This window comes from Vanessa tameamea, chromosome 5, assembly GCF_037043105.1.
Source record: "Vanessa tameamea isolate UH-Manoa-2023 chromosome 5, ilVanTame1 primary haplotype, whole genome shotgun sequence".
Lineage (NCBI taxonomy): Eukaryota > Metazoa > Arthropoda > Insecta > Lepidoptera > Nymphalidae > Vanessa > Vanessa tameamea.
The window spans coordinates 5,701,665-5,723,931 of NC_087313.1; the positions used below are offsets into that span (position 1 = coordinate 5,701,665).

Consider the following 22,267-nt stretch of genomic DNA (forward strand, 5'->3'; position numbering starts at 1 on the left):
TTTTACCCGTAAAAGTGGAGATGGCAGCTGTGAGTCTATAATATTTATACAAAGTATTGGGCAATGTGTAGATCTGCATCCACCCACTTATTTAACCACAGAACATGTTTGTTTTAAAGTCAGAAATTGTAAGCCAGTGAAGATTGATACAAAGAGCAAATTCAATTCGCGTAGTCAATACAAATGCGAATAAAAAGATTATTAAAAATCTGTAAAATATCGATTCGACTCATTATTTGTTATCAACCACCTTTGCTATTAACTTACGAATAATATATAAGGTGGTAAATTGTTGGATTATGGTATTTTCAAAAGGATGGAAGGCAGTATTAATTAGCAATGTTTTGTGTAGGTATATGAATATTCCTCGATGGAAATTTACAATAAAAAAATATTGAAAACTTAAGGATAAATTTCATTGTCACGCAATATTAATAAATATTCGTTTCAAGCGTTTTATAATCTGGACTTGTACTTAAAGATATATTTTACATAAATAAGACAAAAAGCACACGGGAAGCGATAAGAGTTAAACAAATAGTAAATACTTATTGTTTTATAAAATTTGCTTTCTCATGTATATCATTAATCATTTAAAAATATTATGAGGTAAACAGGGTGTTAATGTAGTATATTATTTATTATTCTGATAGTAATTTAGTCGTGTTTATACATGTCATTTATCTTCATAAAATTGCAACGGAATCTTTAAGTTACACTGACAATAAGTACGTAATAACTATAAAATTTTAATTTTATTATACAATATTATTAATTTAAAAATATCCAACGGGTTCCAAACATTCTTCGCTAACTAATCCGACAAACGTTTGTGATCCAATTTACAACTACTCGTATTTATCTATTCCATTTAAGAATCTTATTAGCCAATTTAAAGTCTTATGATTTGCTATTTAAGTTGATATTCCAATGGCTTCTAACTTCAAGGCTAAATGTCAGTGTGGCTTTAGTATAATGACGTCATACCTCCCCTCTGAAGTGGGCGCGGGGTGGGAATGTAACGAGAAGGCTTTCTTTGAGCTCTCTGCTTTAACGAGTAAATGGTATTAATTCACATGATATATTTCTATGTATATGACTAGGAGATTGTAAAAATAGTATTACAATTTTTAAACAGCGTAATGAGCCGAGGACGTTCAGTAGCAAGAATAAGCGAATCGTAACATATTGCAGGTTCATACCTGTGATAGCTCGACTGAGTTTTAATATGGCTAAATTGTTTTTACAATCTCGTGTTTTGCGCGAAGAAACCTGCATATGTTGGATGAAATTCTGACAGGTGTTTATTCACCAATCGGGATTTGAGCAGCGCGTTGGAATAAGCTCAAGACTTCTCCACAAAAGCTGAAGAAGCCCACTTATAGGTAAAGGATGTTAATTTTAATTCTATAATTTTCTAAAGTTGGAAAATATTCACCTCTATATTATATGTATGTCCCCTCTAGTTTAATACATAGTCTTCTCTCGTATAGCTCTAAAAATTTTACGAATTTATAAAAAAATAAAAATAATACGAAAAATTTCTTAGCTCGCTTGTCAAATCATTTTGCAAGGATAATTTTGTGCAACGCAGCGTGAATGTGTCACAAAGCGGCCCTAAATCCGACCTAACTCCAGAAAACTCGTTGGCAAGTTGAAACGTACCAAGTAATTCACATTTACATCTTAGAAAGTATTAATCTTTGTTTTGAAAGTAACTTTTAACCTTAACATTCAATTTATAATAAGTATCTACCGCTACGTTTATGTGAAGAGTATGTAGAATCTTTTTGCTAACTTTTTTCAACGTCACTTATCTCTTAATAGTTTAATTAAAAGGCCCTTTGACACCATCGATATTCTTGTAGTAATTGATTTCTTTGGAATTAGTCTCGACACGACGAAATAAATTATGTACTTGAAATGGTTTCCTGGCACGCGGACAGTCACTATCTTGGAATGCCACAAGCTTTGATACATCATATAATGTCAGGAAAACAGAGAAAGCCGGAGTTGTGCCTCCGGCTTTCAGGCAGGAAAATGCTAAAAATATCAAACACAAATATTTATCACTAATTCTAAATTATATATTTGTGCAGTGGACCTTGGAGTAATAGTCCCATAGTATAACATACTGTCTATTAGTTTCTCTAGAAAAAGGTATTAAGAGAAAAACTGTTTTCTTTGAATATGTTAAACTAAGTTTTAGACAGTTGATAGTTTAATTAAAAATCTTGAAAAATAAGAAAATATTAAATTAAAAAAAAGCCATTCGTCCAATCCAAAGATTTTGCTAAAGAATGTGATAAGACGGCCCTGATCTAGCCCTCACAAGCAGAGAGTCGCCCAAAAACCGAAAAACTTGGCAAACTCTTCTCTACGAGAGAACAAGGGTACATATTTTTAATATTATTTTGTATATATTCATTATAAGCCTTATAATTATGTTTATTTTGCATAATAATTATTATTTAAATAAACAAAATAAATATACCTACTAATTAAAATTTAAAATCTGTTAGAAAAATTTACATTACTGTCGTTTAGTATTTTTTTAAAGTAACGTGAAGGAAAAAGTAATTTTAATAAATACATACTTTATAGTAATAAAGGACATACAAAATTTGTCATAATTATTTATTTAATAAATATAATTCTATAGATACTACAAATAAATACTTAATAAAATATTAGTATTGAGTGTGCTGCATCATTTTACAAGGTTCTTAAATATTAAATCTTACATATAAAACATCTTTGGTATATTTTATTTTTATTGTCACAGTAATTGTATTTACTAAATAACTTCTTTACTTTACACTGATATCTAACATATGGGTTATTAATATAAAATATATAAATCTTAATTTTATTTTTTACACGGATTTTAGGACGGAAAACAAGTATTGTAATGTAAAATTATAAGTTTTTAATCATTTCTTCGTTAAAACCATTTCAAAATTTAAAAAAAACATTCAAATTCATTACATACATACACATAAATAAGTACGTACATAATATTGTCGTTAAAAATATCATACTGTCTTTAGTCGTTATCATAAATAGTTTGCTAAAATAACGAAAATTACCTATTAAATCATGTTAATTTGATTTTTGATAGATTAAAAAAGCAATCCATTAAATTATCCATAGAGAACGAATTTACCTATTCCGAATATCTTATAAAATTAAAAAACACTTCACAACAGTCAACATTTTCAAAAAATCTATAAATATTATCAAATCGCTATTTTTTACATATACATATTAAGGCACTCTGATATTATTTACCATCTATATAATAATTTGATATTAAATAGCGAAGTGACGAGATTTGAAACAAAACGAAAATCGTTCATAAGTTATAGGACAATTAACATAATAAATAAACATGATTATATATTACATACTTTATAGATTATAATATATGTAAGTGTTAGCAATTTATAATAGTGAATAATAGCTTTATTATCTGTTTAAATGTGTTCTATATTCAATTACTCTATCTGGAATAGATTACCTCAATCGATGTACATAAATAATCGTGTAATAATATTATCAAGTTGATGGTGCAGTGCCAGGAACTTTCATTCAGTGTACAAATTCCAACGCAATATAATAAATAGTTTGAATACGCTTACGACACAAAAAATACATTTTTTCAAACACATACATACCTATATCAATAAGAAAAATAATTTCTCCTGGAAAATTGGAATTGCACTTAACCGAAGAATTATGTTAGCACTCGTGATTTACTTATATATAGTTATTATTGTTATGATTTTGTAATGAACAAATCAAAATGCTAGTCTTAAACGTAGCAGTTTTTTAAATAACGTTGAAAGAAATTAAAACGGAAATAAGTTAAAAGAAAACTTATATAGCATTTAATACAAAATATATTATATTGTATGTAGGTACATGAGATAAAGTCGTAAGTATAATAATATATGAAATATAATGTATGTTCTCCGTTAGTATTAAAATTTTATATTGTCTTATTACTAATTAAATGAATGATGATTAATGTAGCTCATTTTGGAATACAAAATTAATATGAAAAAACGATTACAGCACTAACATAATTTTATTCCTTAAAAGTCTTATTGCTTCTCATAAGTATAACTAAGTATATTTATAAATGCAATTGTGCACAATTTACGACGAACGAATAATGTACGCTATTAGACATGAAATCATAGAAAAAAGTAGACTTATAGTCGATTTTGCCGCGCTATTGCCACAGACCATCCGCCTGGAAGCGACAGAAAGATTTTTAGTTTGAAGCATAGCGTGGACCGCTTCGATCTCCCATCGGGACATTGATCCGGGGTCTCTCGAGAATAGAACTGTGTATAACTGCGCTGGTGCACCATTAGATGCTTTTTGACAGAAATTAAGGACCAAATGATCGTTAACAGCTTTCAGAACTTGAACGGCTCCATTAAAATGCATATACGACGGTCGGGACGCTAGTGTTCCTAGAAACAATATTTATTCAATTAATTATAAATTTATATATTTTATATTTTCTAATAAGTCAAGATTTGAGATTTAAATTGAAAATTGTAAAGTTCAAACAATAGACATAAACAAATTAGAGTTTATTTTACCTTGTAAACAAGCTGTTTTTAAATTTTCTTTTAGTTTGAATGTTTTATATATTTTTTGAAAGGCAATTATTTTTTTTACATGAGTGTTATTATTACCATTTTGTTCATCATAAACCTGCCAATAGCCCGCAGAGTCGTTGCGGAAGTACAATGAGTATTCAATAGTCTGTCCGGCTTCGTCCCATAATAACCGCAAATGGCGATTATCACGCAGAAACTTCTCCTTGATATGCTGCACGTGATAAAGCTGGTTCTCGGTTGAAGGCTGAAAAAATTTAATATTATCTCATGACTATACATCTTTTAAAAATGAAATTCAACGAGATTTTTTTTTCTGGTAATATTTTAAAAAAACGTGTTTGATGTTTTCTATATTGAGCTTCAAAGCTAGAAAAATTTACATTACTCCAGTGTTTACAGAAAGCGATCTAACACGCTGTTTTACAGGCAGATGGTTTAATTCACTATATTGAATGCCGTCGATCATGTTTATAGACAGTTGAAGGTCGGATTTATTTTTTATCTTATTTATTATTAGATTGTTAGATGAATATCGGATAGTATTCGTAAATGTATTACTGTAAGAGGATTACGCGATTACGCTTGTAAAATGTGAAGACCTAATTAATTGATACTCGTATAAATTTATCTTCATTCTGTATTAGTCACCCTTCTTCTTAATATTGTTTCAAAATATTTAATAATATATTTTTGATTTTTTAAAAAAAAATAATAGATTCAATTAAATGAAAAAATATATATTCAATCATAAATTGAAAACTTAGATGTGTCGGTTATACAGATCTAAATCAGTGATATGATCTGTACAGTAGCTCTCCTAATTAAAGAGAACAAGACCATATTAAAGTTAAATTAGATTACTGCCTGAGACCTCTACTTGAATATACATATATAAAAATATGATCATGATTTAAAAATGCATTCAGTGTATACCAACATTTTTAAGTTTTATTTAATACTATATGCTCATGCTTTCGTAATTGAGTTTCAAAATAAAGCATTTTATCTAAATATAAAAATATAATTAATTTAAATGAAATAAATCTATTTAATAATAGCCTGTTTATAATCGAAATAATTTTGAATACCTATGGGTTCCTTGTCCTCTGAAAAGGCTATCTAACATGCCAGTGTCACCAATTAATTTCGTCACATCTTTAGTCATTTACTTAATTGGCCTAACAAAACATATTTCGTAAAGGGAACGTTTTAATTCGACTACAAGATTAAATGGGTCAGTCAGATTGACCTACCCGATACGTGACTCAAGTGTAATTTACGTGGGCGACTAAGGTTAGGCCACAGGTCACTTCCAATAGCATCTAGAAATTGGATAAACAATATCTAAGAGACACATGTGCCTTTACAAGTATGACCATAATTAGATAATTAGGTACATGCGTCATGGTAGAATTACTGTGTAGTTTTCGTTTTTGGATCCAACGAAGCAGAAATATCTTTGTTATGCAATAATTGATACTTTTAATGTTTTCTTTGACGAGGTCACTAGACAAGGCCAGTTTAATATTTATTTCTTTATAAATTCAGCCAAACACGTAGGTCGGGGTAAGATCACCTCACCTTCACATTTTTTTATTTGCGAAAAATAGGTAGGTAAAATACCTACATGTCGTGACCAAATTATGTCTCATGAAAACCTCCTTGGTTACTGTGAAAAAAAAATCTAAGAAAAATAAATAAACATTCTATTTTTTTTACATTATTACTTTTGAAAATGCAGACTTATATACACATAAATAATATGATTATCAATCATAACAATGTTACTAAAATCGTATATGTCACATACAATTTCGTACATCATTAAAAATTGTATGCGAATTCGGTACGTGAGTGCAGTTGGGGGGAAATGAGAACCGGGAAGGGACATGCCGGATAATGCAAATCAAAATAACAAATACGCTGGGAAACTGGAAATCCCACTGGAGATAATGTGACATTACATGCATTATAAATGTACGAACGACATAATATACACTATACACAAACATTATATATAAATTATAAATATCTGAATTAAAGCATTTTCGATTTTATTGTATGGAAAAACCTTTACAAAACGAATTATATTATGTAAATATATATATGTTATGTTATTTTTACATATTTGTCAAGAACTCAGTCAATTGGTGTCGCGGTGTGTTTAGATTGGACATTGTGTATGCATAATCATTTATATGTTCGACTTTAACTAGCTCTGAAGGTAGCGTTTTATTAGTTTTACACTCCGACTGGCAATATTCATCTTTAAAATTTGTATTTACATTTATATTCTGCGCCATGTTTATAAATGAATAATTATTTATCTCTATTGAAGACTGTTTTATGCTTAAATACTTTGATTTATAAAAAGTGTATCTAGGTCTACTATGTGTTCAAATCTTCTTGAATATTATACACTATATATAAAATAATATGCGAACAAATATAATTTCTACTATCAAAGCTTCATGAAACATATTGTGTAAAAATAACAACTCTTTTATCTAAAATTAAATTTGTACCTACAAGTGTTATTACTATATTGCATGATTTTAGTTGACAATTGCACGGATACATTTTACAAACAAATATTAATAATTATAGCAAAGTTATGTGAAATCGTATCACTTGATTATCTATTCAGGAAACGTACCCCGAAAGTAGAACGGGGAATTTCGAATGTCTCCCATATTATAATTTTGGGACAAGTCTTATACGTTTTGACACCCTCCTGAGTCAGGTGCGTGTATAGCTCTACCGCCCCCCACTTCCCCATCACGCTCCTTACGTCCATATCATCATATTCGTGTTCTACATTGCACGTCACTGAATTATTTCTTTCAGTTGAATTTGTTGTTTCATCCGCGAAAACGAACAAAAACAGAAAAAATATCCAAGGAAGTTTCAATAAAGTGCGACCTTGAACATCCATCTCAGTTTATTAAAGCACACGATTTATTTTCGTCTTTCAAACACACATTATGGAAGCGTACTAGACGTATCTTTAAAATCTTTTCATTTCTCAAATGCTACAGCACGTGCGTCAAATATTGCGCGGATAACCGATAGAAGGCAACTGACAGTAGAAACCGTATTGCGCGAGCGCTCCTGACTCACATTGTCGATGCTATCGTATTTGACCCTTAGCCTTAGGTTTGCACAGAGGTGTCGTTTATCCGAAAAAAATACCTAAGGACCGCTGACTTCATTGTCACAGGTGCACTCGTAAGGACGAAGTTAATCACAAGGCTGCAAGATGTTACGATAAGGCTTAGATGTAAAGTAATTAGTCTTATTAACTCGTAATATAAATAACTCTGTGCTCATTTAATAAATATTTTATCTCTATAATCTAGACATTAGCTTTTATGAATGAGTCGTTTTTACATTTTTTAAAGCGGATTTATATAATAAATATTAATCATTATTAATTTTAATAAATATTAGGTAAATCTCTCAATTATTTAAAGTTTAAAGTTGTTTTTTTTTAATTGCATATATTAACGATATTTTCTTTGACTTACAAATATAACTGAAATGTCAACAATATTATAACTTGTCGGTTACGTACACTCCTAGGTCTATGGTATAATCGAAGCTGGTATTCGTCGCAACAATCGAGATGTAAACGAAGGCAACTAATTGTCATTGTTAGACGATTTTCATCAAACGGCAGTAGGACCAGATAGTGTGTCGATTATTACAATTGATTCTAGAATACTTTTATCGATAAACACATGACATATATCCTGAAGTAATCATATTTATAAAAAAAATACATAAAATATATTTTTTTACCATAAACTGGTGTTTGGCTCCATTAAAAAATATATTACATTTAACAATAACTTATTTGTTCGGTCATGCATACAGAGACAAATTAAAAGATCTACATGCCTAATGTGTTATCATCGTCATGTGGTGATGATGATGAATATAATTGTGTATATCTAGTAGTATTGCTTCTTTAAAAATCTGTACTTCATTTTATGGAGTCTCTTGCCTCCTTGGTACCGCCTACTTCACAAAGAAATATAGCCAGTTCAAAATAATCACGTAATTTTTTTTCGGACAATACAGCAATTTGGGCACCTAAAATTCTCATTGAACTTATACCATTTTGAAACATTAGTTTATCTCTTTCTTCCATTTAACCGATATCGCTGGAGAAGTTTATTTGTAAAAAAAGCTTGAGAAAAACAGATTAGGCACCTATAACAATAAAATGAAATTTAGTCTAAATGTGTAATAGCTCTAGGAAGTTTAATTATTTAGATGACGAAATCCTTAAGAAAGTTATCAATTAATATAGCTTTGGATCAGCTAATATAACAGAATATAATTCTATATAATATAATAGCGTGGCAGAAATAAAAAAACCCTGGATGGTTTTACCCAAGCCGTGTTAACAAAAAGATCACAAAAGGTCTCCAACTATCTTTGATTAGAGCCTAGATGGAGTGGTTATAGTTTTTTTGTGTGGAAAGGAGATTTATCTTCCTTGAATGTTTTTGTTTACGAAAAATTCGTAATGTAACTAACGTTAAAATTCGAGTGCAGCATAACAAAACAACATCAATTTTTGGAAAAATCAGGAAGTTTTACAGCATCGATTACTATTTTTAAACGACAAGAGGTTTAATTTCTTAAATTTGGATTTGCTCATTTTCAATTTTTACCATCTGCGAAATATTTTTTTCTTTAAACATCGAGGGATGTTTAATAAGTTCTTAAGATTATTATTAAGTTTTTATTTTACATTACGGTTATCTTTATGTATTCCAAGAAATATGATGATTCTTAAAAATAATTAGTGTGTATTTTAGTGATCGTGGAACTTTTGAACCACTTGACCGGATGAGGTCATATTCGCGCAATATTTTTATCGTGACGATGGTTTAATAGTATAACCCGAGAGAAGATTAATACTAGACTCGGTGACGCTGTAGCCAATTTATTCCTATTATTGTTTATAGACCATAGTGTAACATATTCACAATAGACACACTTAAATAACAGTATCAATATTTGTAGCGTAATCCCAAATCAATTTACCCTAATATAAATTATCTAATTTTAGTATATTAATTAATTAGTACTACTATAATAATAACTAAAATATAAAATTAATCTGGATAATCATCAATTATATTTTACATTTCTAGCCCAGTATGCTGCGGAGCGGAATGTTATTATTAGAGGATTTAAATAAAGATCCGAATCTAAGTGAACAATAAAAATACCGTAGTATCGATTACATTGACATCAATATTGTTTAATTTTAGCTTAAAACTTTTGGGAAGAAGGTTTGTAGCCTATTACACCACGCTGCTTCAAACCTTTGCTTAACATTATTTCTCATATTCGGTAAATTAAACACGACGTATTTTTTTCAAATTATATATATATTACCAAAATTACTTCTAAAATAAAAGATATAATTATTGAAGAAGCGAGAAATAGTCTGACTTTAATAAATATCTTTCGAAAAGAAGAGAAGATTATTTAAATAGTAAATATACCATGTAAGGATTAAAATAGGTATGTTACCTATAGCGTATAAATAACACTTAAGTTATAATGGGTGACGACGCTATTATTAGTATTAAGTTATTTTCACAATCTGTGAATTATTACCAAGATTAAATGTTTAATCATTTGACCTACGTTTTGTTTACATGCAAAAAACAGTAAATTCATAAATATTGGACTTATAAAAACTGTACCGCTGCACTTTGTCGAAGTGTGCAAAAGACACAGTAAAATTATAGTGTTTTAATTTAACTTTAAAATTATACTCATCTTTTATACGTTTAAATATTATATACCGTTTGCCGGTTATCTTATTTTATACTAATATTATAAATGCAAAAGTTTGGATTGATGGATGTTTGTTACTTTATCTCGCTAGAAGGGATCACGCCAGAATAGAACATTTTATCCCGCTAAATATATCTAACACCTGTCCCCCCTCTCGCCCTCACACACGGACAAAGCCGCGGACAGAAACTGGTTATAATATATTGAAATCGACGTTTACCAATCGACACACTAGTATACTGATACTTACAATGACTGCATCGTCATACATTAACGCTACTATCTGTTATTTTTATCGCCTTTTAAACTGTAAGTAGTAAACCAATGACAATTCTAGTACCCATAAACAAATCGAATCGTTTCTTGAATTACTATGTCAAACGATAGCTGCTAATCTGTCGACTGCATGGAGTTGAGCCCAAGTGTATGAAGAATTTATTTTTCGAAATTGTTGAGCTATTTGTAATGTTTTCTTAAGTGTTGTGTTGTCTAATACAAAGAAAAACGCTATTGTGCCTAGTAGATACATCAGAAGCGAAGTTTGGGGTGAACAAAGTTCGAGCGAGATTCGAGTCCCGCACAAATATCAACTATAAATAAAGATTATTATAGATGAGTAACTAACTAATAAGTTCTATTCATGTCATTCGATCCGAAAAGTTTTAAATGATTACAAACAGAAAGCAAAGAAAATACATTAAAATATATAATTAATAAATAAAATACACTCCTGTTCAGTCGTATTCGTTATTCGAAAAAGCTCTGTACATATATTCATTAATAGTAATACAGTTCTATATAATTAATTATATCGTACTGACCTTGTCCCGTGGCTCCGAGATATGTATTACAATGCAAGTATTTCCATAATCGAGTCTTGCATCTCCCGCTAAGTGCTGAATGAATTCGACACCATACCACATGCCAGTTAAACCATTTACGTAAATACCATTCTGTGGTGATCTGTTCACACAGTATTCGCTATTATATTTCAAAAACGGCATCTCGTATGAAGTTATTCCTTGGCCGTAATTTTGTCCATTATAATAACCTTGCCCGTACTGATAACTAGGCGTTGTGTAGCTTGGCTTTTGATAAATATTACCCGAAGTTGGAGTGCTGTACATATCGGGTCTTGGAGTTGAATAGCCACGGTTATAGTGAGTCGCTTCAGAAAATCCACCACTATCGCCGCTATAGCTAGTTTTATATGGGTATTGGTTTTGGTTATAATTATTTGAGGGGGTTGTATAGCTGGAATACTGACTAGATTCACCATATCTTTGATAACTGGCACAGTTAGCTGTCGTAAATAGAAATGAAAATAAGATATATTCGTGCATTTTCAAAAGTATCTCGTAAACTTTTCGGCTATCGCGTGATAGTTGTGTAACGGTTGATAGTATGTGACTGTTTCAACTACTACGATAGTGGGATGTAAACTAATTAACTCTAATTGCGAGAACACAATCTAATCCAAACGGACATAAGAGGTTAATTTATAAAAAGGAAGATTTTTTTTTAAGTTGAAATATTTTATATTTAATTCAAATTTGTATGTTACAATCGAGTAAAATAAAAGCTTGGTAATCGAATAGAGGCAGATAATTTTATTTGAAATTATTTACAGTATTACTTTGCCAGTTATTCAGATAAACTACATTTAGCAGCAACATGTAACCGCAAGTTTTCCTTTAAAAGTTTATTCGCTAAAGGATTTCAATAGATTGTTAACATCTTCAATTAATGCCATACGACTATGTTCTCAGTAACTTTAACAGTCGAAATAACTGAGGAAAAGTCTGTATTTTCATCAAGATTTTGTACAACTCGCAGTGTATCGTACATAAGCTTACTTCGGGAATAAAGGAAGCAGTAATAATAATATTTATTAGAAATTACTTTTAACTAAATACTTTTTGCACAGCTCTATCTGATGTTGCATTTAAAAACTTATACCCAATGATTGAACTATACCGATTATACGTGTCCTATTAAATGAATTAATCATCCCTACAATATAGATCTCAGCTAGATACAAAGAAAATTATTATTATAATGACCGGTATTTGCATTAAAAAACTGTACTTATTATTAAACGAATATATGAAAAAGGAAGAACAATTAAATTGAAAATCCCAAAAACAATGCTTATAAAGAAAAACGTCAAACTAAATAACTGAAGAAATGTATATTGGTTTTATTTATATATAGTAAATTTAATAAAATACTTTTTATTTTTTACTTATGGCTGTATGGACACATATATTATTTTATACTATTATTCACAATGAGATCAATACTGAATTAAAGTTTTAAGAAATACATTAAAATTCTTCAATTATATTTTCAACCCATAAATATAATTTAATATTTAGATTTTATTTTTATATGACATTGATACAATTGAGACATAATATCTAAGCATTAAATATTCTTTAAATATCTAATTGGATGTTTGAATAATCCATATTTGTAAAACGTAATGTAAATTTGTCGAATAGTACGGTTTAAGAAAATGTAATATATAAGGTTAGGACATTTTACCGCTCAAACTCTGCTCTTAAAATTTTAATAGGTGAAGGGTTATCTGGCTTAAAGTGTCAATGCGAAATATAAAAGTATATTATTATGTTGGTTTTATTGAATGCTAAGCACGGGGTTAAAGTTTAAATGACTAATTTAAACTTTTAATAATAATATTAAACAAATCGACGGTGATAATTTGAAAACCCGCCTTTCCAGTTAAATTATAAACAGAAACCACGCTTAAAAAATGAAAAAATCATTTCATTAGTCGCATTACAATATTACATTCATAGATTACGTTACATAAAACTATAATAAATTTATATTTTCTTAAATAAATAAATTTGACTTCAGCGACACAAAATGAACTTATTTTGACAATTTCGTGTGGTAAATCATTCATTTGAACATAATAGGTAATAAATATTTAAAATAATTTTTATTTATTTTTTAATTAGTTCGGCATAAGCTTCTCCTCAAAGGGAAAGGAGGCCCAAGCAAACCAGTCTTGGCTATCTGATAGTTACCGGACACAATCACGTTTAGTCATTATAAGGCAGTAAAAAACTATTAACCATCACCTTCATTGTCAATGCGCCATCAACCTCGGGAACAAAGGGTCAAGAGGAGTCATTTCTATCGTTGGACATCATAGACTGTCACTTTTTTAAAACCAATTTTGCGTTAAATAACGTAGAGCATAGTATATGATATCATTTTTGTTTTCCTAATTACAATTCGTCATTTGAAAATCGAATATTAAAAATCAACTTGATTTTCTAACTAAAGATTTCAAATTTCTATGTTAACATTCTTGTTTCGTACCAGCCTGCAATGACTGAGTAATTTATTTCTATACTGAGGGGTTAATAGGCATCGCAAAATAAATGAAGTACCTACTTCACAGTTGAATGCACTTGTTTGGTCTTTGATTATCGATTTGGCCAATGGTAATTAGTAGACTTATCCAGGTACTCGTGAAGCAGTGACAATAAATTATTATTTATAAATATAAAAATAAACTTTATTCAAGTATATACTAACAATAAATTGTGTGATTTTAAAATTACCTCTTTTTTTAATTTTCAGCTTCTTCTACAAAGTGGCCAAACTTATTAGGAAATTCATCTAGCAGACAAAAAGCTAAACAATGGTCACAATTGGTGGGTTAATTGACATAATTTAGTCATAATGAAGTTCCTGTCTGACTTGCAAAGTGACCTGCAGTTATATAAGGTTATAGGTTACGTGGCACATCCTCACAAACAATATTATTTAGCTAATCACCTAAACGAACAAGACCCTTAACCTATTATTCAAGTGCTTAAAACTCACCAATTACAAAATATTTTAATTACAACAATTGCTTGTCCAAGTTCCAGAACGATTTCTAAATAGCCTAGCTAAATAGATTAAAGGTATGATGATATGGTAAAGGATTTTGTACTAAGTTATTCAGGAGCAAGTCTAAAACTTAGATAAAAGCTTTAAATGGAACCACGCCGATGCCTCAAAGTACCCTAATGAAGTAAAGTGAAACTTCAATTTATTTTCGTATTAAGTCACACAACTTGGAAATTAACCTGTCAGTAACGACCGAATTAATAAATATTTTGCAGAAAAGAGTATGCAATAATTCCTCTTTTTAAATAATGGAAAATAAGGCTTTATATTACTTGGTTTTTATTTACGTTTTCCCTTTTTTAACGTTCAGCTTGTAGGGCTGAATATGCCGCATTTAGACCTAAAGTAATATTTAAAAACAAACATTTTCAAGATTTCAAGATTCTCATTATATACCTATTACATCAATTATTGTATTTATTATATATTTATTATATTTATTGTATGCACCCCAATTCTTATTTGAAGATTGAAAATTAAGAAATTTTCTTAGGTATTAAAAATTCACAGTCAAAATATTTCTGAATAATCTCTACGAGGTTTGAAATCTTCAAAGCTACTATTATTTACCAAGTGAAAATATTTTTTACTTTTTAGTTAAATTTAAAAATAGATTAGATTCGCAAAAAAAAAATAATAATTTATTTAAATTATATTTTATATTGCCATATTCATACAAAAAATATTGTCTTGATTTACATGAACATATTTTTATATTCTTTAGTTAAGTTTCATCCACAAATGTTGTCTAGAAGAACTCGCTAAGTTATAAGGTTGGAAAGGTTAAAAAATAGTGATTTAATTATACTTTTGTTAATTCAAATTCGGAAGGTTTATTTAAAAATATTAACAAAGTAATAAAAAAAGTAGACGTCGCCTATTAGAGCAAAAATAAACTTACTTATCGTAGGTACATTACATTAGTGATTAATTTGATATTTCTAAGGTATATTTTGCTATGTGGGCATTGTCCTCATAACATTTACCTCAAATACGTCGTTAACGTAGTTATAAAGTTTTTATCACAGTTGACTCCCATTTTATAGCTAATAAAACTCGCATTTAAAATTAGAAAAGACATATTTTCAAGACAATATATTTTGTGATTTAGTGACTTTAATAGTTATCCTGGTGTTTAAGATAATGTCGTAAAATGTATGAGCCTCAAAGGTTCTCCCTTTTCACTACGCTGCTCTATGTGAGTTGGCGGTTAAACAAACGGCAGAATTTCAACGGACACATGCACTTTTCACACGATGTTTTCTTCCACCGCAGAGCATGTGCTGAATTTTTATTAAAGAGACAAATTAAGTAAATGAAACATATTAAATCAGTTGTGCGGAATACATCCCTTGTAGATTCATCCCGTGCTAATCCTGAGCCTCCTTGGCTCGTTAATGTTTCAATATCGTAACATGTAATCGATACTAATGTACTTACTTAAAATTTAACGTACGTAAAATACTTATTGAAATATTACTTATTGTAAAAAAATATAGTCTAGAATTGAATTAATGCTTAGTACGCGGTAATCAATAGAATATAGAATATTTTTAGCTTGAGCTTATAAAGATCATTTAAAAAAATATACTCTTAACCATTCTTGTATTTAACAAAGGATATGAAACAGAAAATTATGAAACGACGCCCAACTTATATATTCTACTTTTATATTTATTGGAAAGTTTAATGCCAAGCTAAATCTTGTTCTGTCCTAAAAGAAGTAGAATGTTTTATTATATTTAAATATATGAAACATAGTTATCACGAGACATGTTATATAAATTATAATTTGAATACTATAAGTATATTCAAATGAAACCACCATATATATTACAAATTTATTATTTAAAAATGCATTGATTAAAACATTTGCAAAAAAGCAAGTATATAAAACGACAGTAGAAGTTATTCGAATACAGGCCGAACATATAGACGCATATCTATAAATATTAGGTAATTCAAATTTATAGAACTCTTTCTGATATTTATACCATTCCCAGCGCTGTACCTTTGAGGGCGATCTTCGAAGAATTAGAGAAAATATACCACCGTTACCAATTTCAGAACAGTGGTTTATGATAAGTGTGTGTGGCGTGACCTTTATTAATCGGATCACATCGGGATGTCGAGGCGGATCGTCTGGGTACCATACATCTAAAAAATAATAGTAATATTAGTTAAATTTGAACCCTAAAGAAATCTACGATGGAATATAATATTATAATAAAAACACACCAATGCCTCGTGACATCATCTCCTTTTCCAAGGGACGCAACTTATCCGCTGTCCAAAGGCCAGGTTCAACTGGATAATACAGATAAACTTGCTCCAGTGTATGTCCATCTTCATCCCATAATATCCTAACTCGTTTTTCGTCTTCTATATTTCTTTTAACCTTTCTTTTTAATCTAACATCGAGCCACGGTCCCGCCATTGCGTTTGGTGACCATGGATTGCTTTTTGAAGATCGCCAATTTTGATCTGAGAAATTTTTACGCCATATCTGAAAGGAAAAGCAATTACTAAAGTATTTCTTTCGCAATTTACTTACTTTGATGTACTTAATAATTATTTCATCGAAGAATGTACTCACGGACCAGTCGATCCAATTGTCTTTATATTCAGATGAAGCGTCTGATATGTATAGAGTAACGCATCCAACTTCGTTGGGCATATTCGTCATGTCAGGGTTATGCTGAGCGTATCCGACGCCGTACCACACCCCATAGACCTCGTCCATGTTCACACGGTGGGACCACCTTATAGAGTCACCGCAAAGCCCTTTGGTTTGATATGCGGAGTTTAAAATGAGATATGTAAGCAACAGACTAAACATGATGACACTTGGAATACTGCGGAGAATATGGGACAAGGCGTCGGTCGCGGCCGCATCGCATTTAATTAGCAAATTGGTTCAGCAAATCTTAAATTTTGTTTCGTAATCGTGTCATTAATTAGTATTAATCGTAGTTCTACCGTTTTAATTTGTTTTATGTTTATCACTTCAAAAACGTTAAGTTCAATAAGATTGATTTTTATTGTGTTGAATTATTTCTACACTACTTGTACTAAGTACATGGGAAAAGGTCAACATACTAAGTTAACAGGGAGGTAAGAATTAGCAGCTTCCTCAACCTATTAATTACATGGCAGTTCATAAAAAGCTATTGTACGCCGATAAAATTGTACATTTATTGTTTTCTATATATTGGATATATCCAAAAATTTTATAAATATGTTTCTTGTTAATATGCTTTTATTTAACCACCTGTTACTGAATATGTGTGGGTCAATTTTGCAACAGAATATTAAAACAGTTCCGTTTAACCATGAACTGGAATTTTTGCACACCCTTTTGTTCTTTTGTTCGAACGATCGTTCGTTTATCGTAATGGAAAATTTTCCGCCAAATGAGCGATTATCTATTTTTTTTTTGTAAAATTTTATTCAAATAATAAAATGTAAAATCCTGGTAAAATATTATAAACTACTACAATTCAATTTCATAGTAATTAAAAAAAATGAATACAAATCAAAGAGATATTAATAAATTTCATAATCGTCTTTTGTTTTACTTAATTATATATTATCTCTACAAACTTTATACTCTTACAAAATGAACTGTCGAATTTAATTAACCAAAGTTATAAAATCATGTAAGCCGTTATTTATTAAATTATATTCTAAATATTATATTTTATTATATCCTAAATGTTAACATTTTGACCAGTTAAGATACACATAACGTTAGTGAAAGGAACGTATCCTTTTATGTGGCTTTTATTTGTTCCGAGATTTGTTTTCAACAATATCTCGTGCGAAAGTAACTCATAATTTTCGACTGCATAGAAAAAGAGAAAGACACTGTTTTTTAAGACTATGTACCTATACGTTTTTAAAAAGGAATCTGAGAAAACGTCAATACCTATTTATAAGCTTTTACTTATAATAGTTGTTTTTGTAAATTTTTACAATTATATTATATTCCCTTGAAAATAGTCCTTTTTTTTTCTGAAGCATTAATAGTGTCTACTTTGCTGTATCAATATAATATCAAATGTATAGGATTTTAATCGAGCAATTCTAATTCCTTAATAGGAATAAATTAGAAAATTTATACTCAAAAGAATTTCAAACATTTTTAATTTATTTTTTCCTTTATTATGATTAGGTAACAGTTTTTATGTTCATGGAAGAAACGTTGTCGGATGAAAATTTCATTAGTTATATTTTATGATCGTTTGTGTAACGTATTCATAAATAGGTATGAATTGGGAGTAAATTAAATTCAAGTACTTTATTTAAAAATATAATATGAACTGACCACCATATACAATTAACATAACATAAGAATTATTATTATAATAATTATTATTATTGTTGTAAATTTTATTAAAACTTGATTTGATTGTTCGTACTAACGGCTTTTCCAAAGAAAAAACCCAATGAAAAGAAACAGAACGCTTGACAGTTTTAAGTTGACTGCAGAATTTTCACACACACGTTTCAATGAAGAAGTGGACAGATTTTTTATAGAAAATATATTATGAATGCTAGCTAAATCTTCAGGAGTAAGTTGATTGTCGTTTCTTGCTAACACGACGCTGTATAGCTGAGAATGAGGCAGTCTCATACAAAAGTTTAGGACCAGGTGGTTATTTGAGACCTTCAGCACTTGGATGACACCTCCAAAGAAACGATACATTTTGTCGACAGCTGGAAGTAAAACCGTAACGAATTAATATTAATGTTATAATTTCAGAATGAGTACTAATAAAATAAGTACTAATTTATTTGAAGTAGAACATATTGATTAATTTATTTATATAGTCAAAAAAAAATTTCAATTAATGTAATAGATATTTTGAAAAAAAAAAGCTGTTCTGGTATAAAATCTTTCACTACAGTCCGGTTACTGTATTCTAATAAAATGATCCGTTTTGCTTATAATAGTAGAATTTTATAATTGCCATTTACAATTATTTTTTAAATCCTAGTCATCTTTATACATTTACTCTACTATTCGTAGCCTTCCGATCAGTAAGTAACAAGCTATCGATAGCTTGTGGAATATGCGTTGGCGTTATGTCAAAGCAGATCGAATTATTGAGGAAATGAAATAATGATGTTGGTATAAATCTTTAAAAAACGCTTAATATATAAATTAATAGTTCAATTTGACAGAATACAAAATATTTTCACAAAAGGAACGAATGAATGAATGATACTCACATTTATAAGGGACGTCTGTTGGCCAAAATCCTTTATGAGAAGTATTGACTTTGATGTGATAGTCATCCTGATAATGTCCCTCATGCCATTCCAAAACGAAGTGACGTATCCTGTACTGCTCGGGTAGACCATAGGCACGGTTTACGTAAGGAGAATTTGTCATAGGTGGATATGGTGTTGGAGGCGTTGGCTGAAAATAAAAAAATATATATTTTTTTATTACTGTATAAAATTAGTCATCAATATAGCTTACGAATTAATTATAATTACCGGCAATAGAAAAAATGTTTGAAACTTTAATAGTTATCAGATAAGTGACATTACATTTACCAGTAGTAAATTAATTAAGTAAATTATATAAAGCAAATTAGATATCAAAATATGCTTAATCGAGTAGTTTTTAATGTAACCAGTGGTAGGATTTGAAACTGTGTTAGGATTTTGTAAATTCTACCGAGAAGAACAAGAAAAAAAGCTCCGTAACTCTTTTTCAACACTTAAATTACACAGTTTTTTTTTTTTTTAAATATACATTCTGCCTTTAACCCAAATATTTTAGCCGAATCACTTACAAGATCTCTGTTCAACAGTCCACCGCTCACGTAATCTTCAAATTTCCGAATTTGAATGATAGGACAGTAAGGATTATACTCGGTTTTAATAACGGTGTCTTTGTGGAATATGTACTCCCTTATATACCACATCCCTAGAACAGCTTCCTCGTCAAAGTCACTAGTCGGATGTAAGTTTGGACAGAAATTTACGTTTGTAGCGACAATTTTGTTGAATAATACAATTATAATTATTGTAATCGAAAACATTTTAACCTGATTATATTTATTTATGTAAGTTAGAGCTACGAAGTCAAATGTTTAATTGAAGGTGTCTCAGCTACAGACGATACATGCTTATGACACAATTACGTCGTTCACTTTTAACCTGTTAATTGACTCACCGCGACCCCTCATCCTGGATCCTGCCGTAAGATACTGGTAATAATATCATAATACAGTGCGTAGAAATCAATTGCTCTTTTATAGCAGAATATTTTTTGTTTATTATATGACTACCGAAAAATATTTTCACTCGGAAAAATAATAATTTATATATAAGCAGCTTACAAAATCGTGATAATTAATTATGTTTACCAAAATGTTCGATTTCTAGTCTAGATTTTGATGTAAGAATTATTATTATTATAATATAAATACAGATACTTGTGTAATGTTCGCACGCTCGCAACAGAATAAACATATTTGTATCAAAGACAATGTATCAACGGTCAACTTAAAGTGTAATATCAAAAAATCCAATTCAAAATATACTCTATTTACTTAGATTCTACCAGCACTCTTAAATAGCCATTTTATACTATTAATTTTAAGTTATTACAGTTAGTTGTAGATTCTACCGAAAAGACCTGGTAAGGTACTCAGTAATTTTCTATTTAGTTGTCCATTTGACCAATTAAATTATATAGGTATGTTAATTAAATACAATTAGATTATAATTTGTGCTGAATGATAATCACCGAATGCTAACACCACGCTTTTTTGAAGTGCGAGAAGATACGCTAAAAAGGATTTTGCAACATTTTGATACTAATTGAAAATCGCAAAGTGCAACCATTGTGCAACGTTACCGGTCAATAAATTAAATCAGTCATTTTTATTAGCACACCTGGAAAATAATAATATTTTGTCTTAAATGGATTGAGAATAACTCAATGTGTAGCGCTCAAATATATATTTTTATTTCTTACGGATGAAAGCTTAGCTTACATATTATTATTAGCAGGTATTCAAGTTTTATACAATTTACACACTGTATGTATAAAAAATAAACATTTTGTAATTTTCTATCGTGGCACATTTCATATGTCAATATTTCTACACAAAACAATAATATTAATGTCAGTCTTTTACATAGTGAACATACAAAAAAACACAATGCACACATCGATCTTTTTTCCATTATATATCGAAAATATACATAAAGAAAGTGGCTGGTGCAAAACATGTTCAATGAAATTGTTAAAATATTCGCCTATAATGACAAAAACAATTGATGTTGGCAATGACTAAAACGAAACTAAAACGTTACTAAAATTAACGAAATAAATATTAAAAAAACTTCAAGCTAAATTTTATATTTAAAAACATTGATTAATAAATAAAAATCTAATTATTTGATAAGCAACATAAAAACAAACCTGTATGTGAAGCTCTCTGATGTCAATGTAGAAACACTCATTGGTATGTTCTATTCTGTATTCCCCCTTCGTGTGGGGTATTTTTTCTACCCCATACCAAATACCCGAAATTTGCTCCAAATTTATATCACCAACATATGGAGATAAGTCATCACAGTATTTATCATTTTCAAAATAATAGTTACTTTGGCCGTAACATTGTATATACCCTGATATCAGCGCGAACGAAAAAATACGAAAAACTAAGTAATCCATTGGGAAAAGTTTATTTTATATAATCCGGACAAAATCGGATAAGATTTCGGATAAACAGAACCGGGAATACTAGGCGACTATACACTACAGGAGGTGTCGCGCAGATTAACCGCCGGATTTAGTAGAGAAGAAGTGCATCGGACACGTGGGCGGACTCCCAAATGAAGTAGCA

The 22,267-nt window shown here is 29.6% G+C and overlaps 3 protein-coding genes across 4 annotated transcripts; all 3 read right to left on the bottom strand.

The window, feature by feature from the left end:
• Positions 1-3,987: 3,987 nt before the first annotated feature.
• On the bottom strand, positions 3,988-11,888 carry LOC113392483 (uncharacterized). Its single transcript, XM_026628942.2, has 3 exons — positions 11,282-11,888; positions 4,713-4,881; positions 3,988-4,484 (listed from the first exon to the last, which is right to left on the bottom strand). Exons 1-3 carry the CDS (start codon positions 11,801-11,803, stop codon positions 4,162-4,164), a joined length of 1,014 nt encoding a protein of 337 aa, XP_026484727.1. The 5' UTR covers positions 11,804-11,888; the 3' UTR covers positions 3,988-4,161.
• Positions 11,889-14,171: 2,283 nt separating this feature from the next.
• Positions 14,172-17,288, bottom strand: LOC113392605 (uncharacterized). The gene is made up of 4 exons (XM_064220792.1): positions 16,990-17,288; positions 16,632-16,899; positions 16,231-16,550; positions 14,172-14,210 (listed from the first exon to the last, which is right to left on the bottom strand). Exons 1-4 carry the CDS (start codon positions 17,230-17,232, stop codon positions 14,172-14,174), a joined length of 870 nt encoding a protein of 289 aa, XP_064076862.1. The 5' UTR covers positions 17,233-17,288.
• Positions 17,289-18,770: 1,482 nt separating this feature from the next.
• LOC113392484 (uncharacterized) lies at positions 18,771-22,267 on the bottom strand. Of its 2 annotated transcripts, none has more exons than XM_026628943.2 (3): positions 21,841-22,267; positions 19,629-19,818; positions 18,771-19,112 (listed from the first exon to the last, which is right to left on the bottom strand). In XM_026628943.2, the coding sequence occupies exons 1-3, from the start codon at positions 22,093-22,095 to the stop codon at positions 18,814-18,816; spliced, it is 744 nt and encodes a 247-aa protein (XP_026484728.1). In that variant the 5' UTR covers positions 22,096-22,267; the 3' UTR covers positions 18,771-18,813. The 2 variants fall into 2 exon arrangements, with proteins under 2 accessions (XP_026484728.1, XP_026484729.1); XM_026628944.2 differs by lacking the exon at positions 21,841-22,267 and adding an exon at positions 20,201-20,524.

What these genes read in the sequence shown, in the direction of transcription:
- LOC113392483 (XM_026628942.2), bottom strand. Translation starts at nt 11,803, where the DNA reads ATGCACGAATATATCTTATTTTCATTTCTATTTACGACAGCTAACTGT. An exon ending in TCTCGGAGCCACGGGACAAG is followed by an intron (nt 4,882 to 11,281) that starts GTCAGTACGATA and finishes AAATTTTTTCAG; the next exon opens with CCTTCAACCGAGAACCAGCT. An exon ending in GGTTTATGATGAACAAAATG is followed by an intron (nt 4,485 to 4,712) that starts GTAATAATAACA and finishes TATTGTTTCTAG; the next exon opens with GAACACTAGCGTCCCGACCG.
- LOC113392484 (XM_026628943.2), bottom strand. Translation starts at nt 22,095, where the DNA reads ATGGATTACTTAGTTTTTCGTATTTTTTCGTTCGCGCTGATATCAGGG. An exon ending in TCAGAGAGCTTCACATACAG is followed by an intron (nt 19,819 to 21,840) that starts GTTTGTTTTTAT and finishes TTTTATTTTCAG; the next exon opens with CCAACGCCTCCAACACCATA. An exon ending in AACAGACGTCCCTTATAAAT is followed by an intron (nt 19,113 to 19,628) that starts GTGAGTATCATT and finishes TTTTACTTCCAG; the next exon opens with CTGTCGACAAAATGTATCGT.
- LOC113392605 (XM_064220792.1), bottom strand. Translation starts at nt 17,232, where the DNA reads ATGTTTAGTCTGTTGCTTACATATCTCATTTTAAACTCCGCATATCAA. An exon ending in ACAATTGGATCGACTGGTCC is followed by an intron (nt 16,900 to 16,989) that starts GTGAGTACATTC and finishes TTTTCCTTTCAG; the next exon opens with ATATGGCGTAAAAATTTCTC. An exon ending in GATGATGTCACGAGGCATTG is followed by an intron (nt 16,551 to 16,631) that starts GTGTGTTTTTAT and finishes ATTATTTTTTAG; the next exon opens with ATGTATGGTACCCAGACGAT.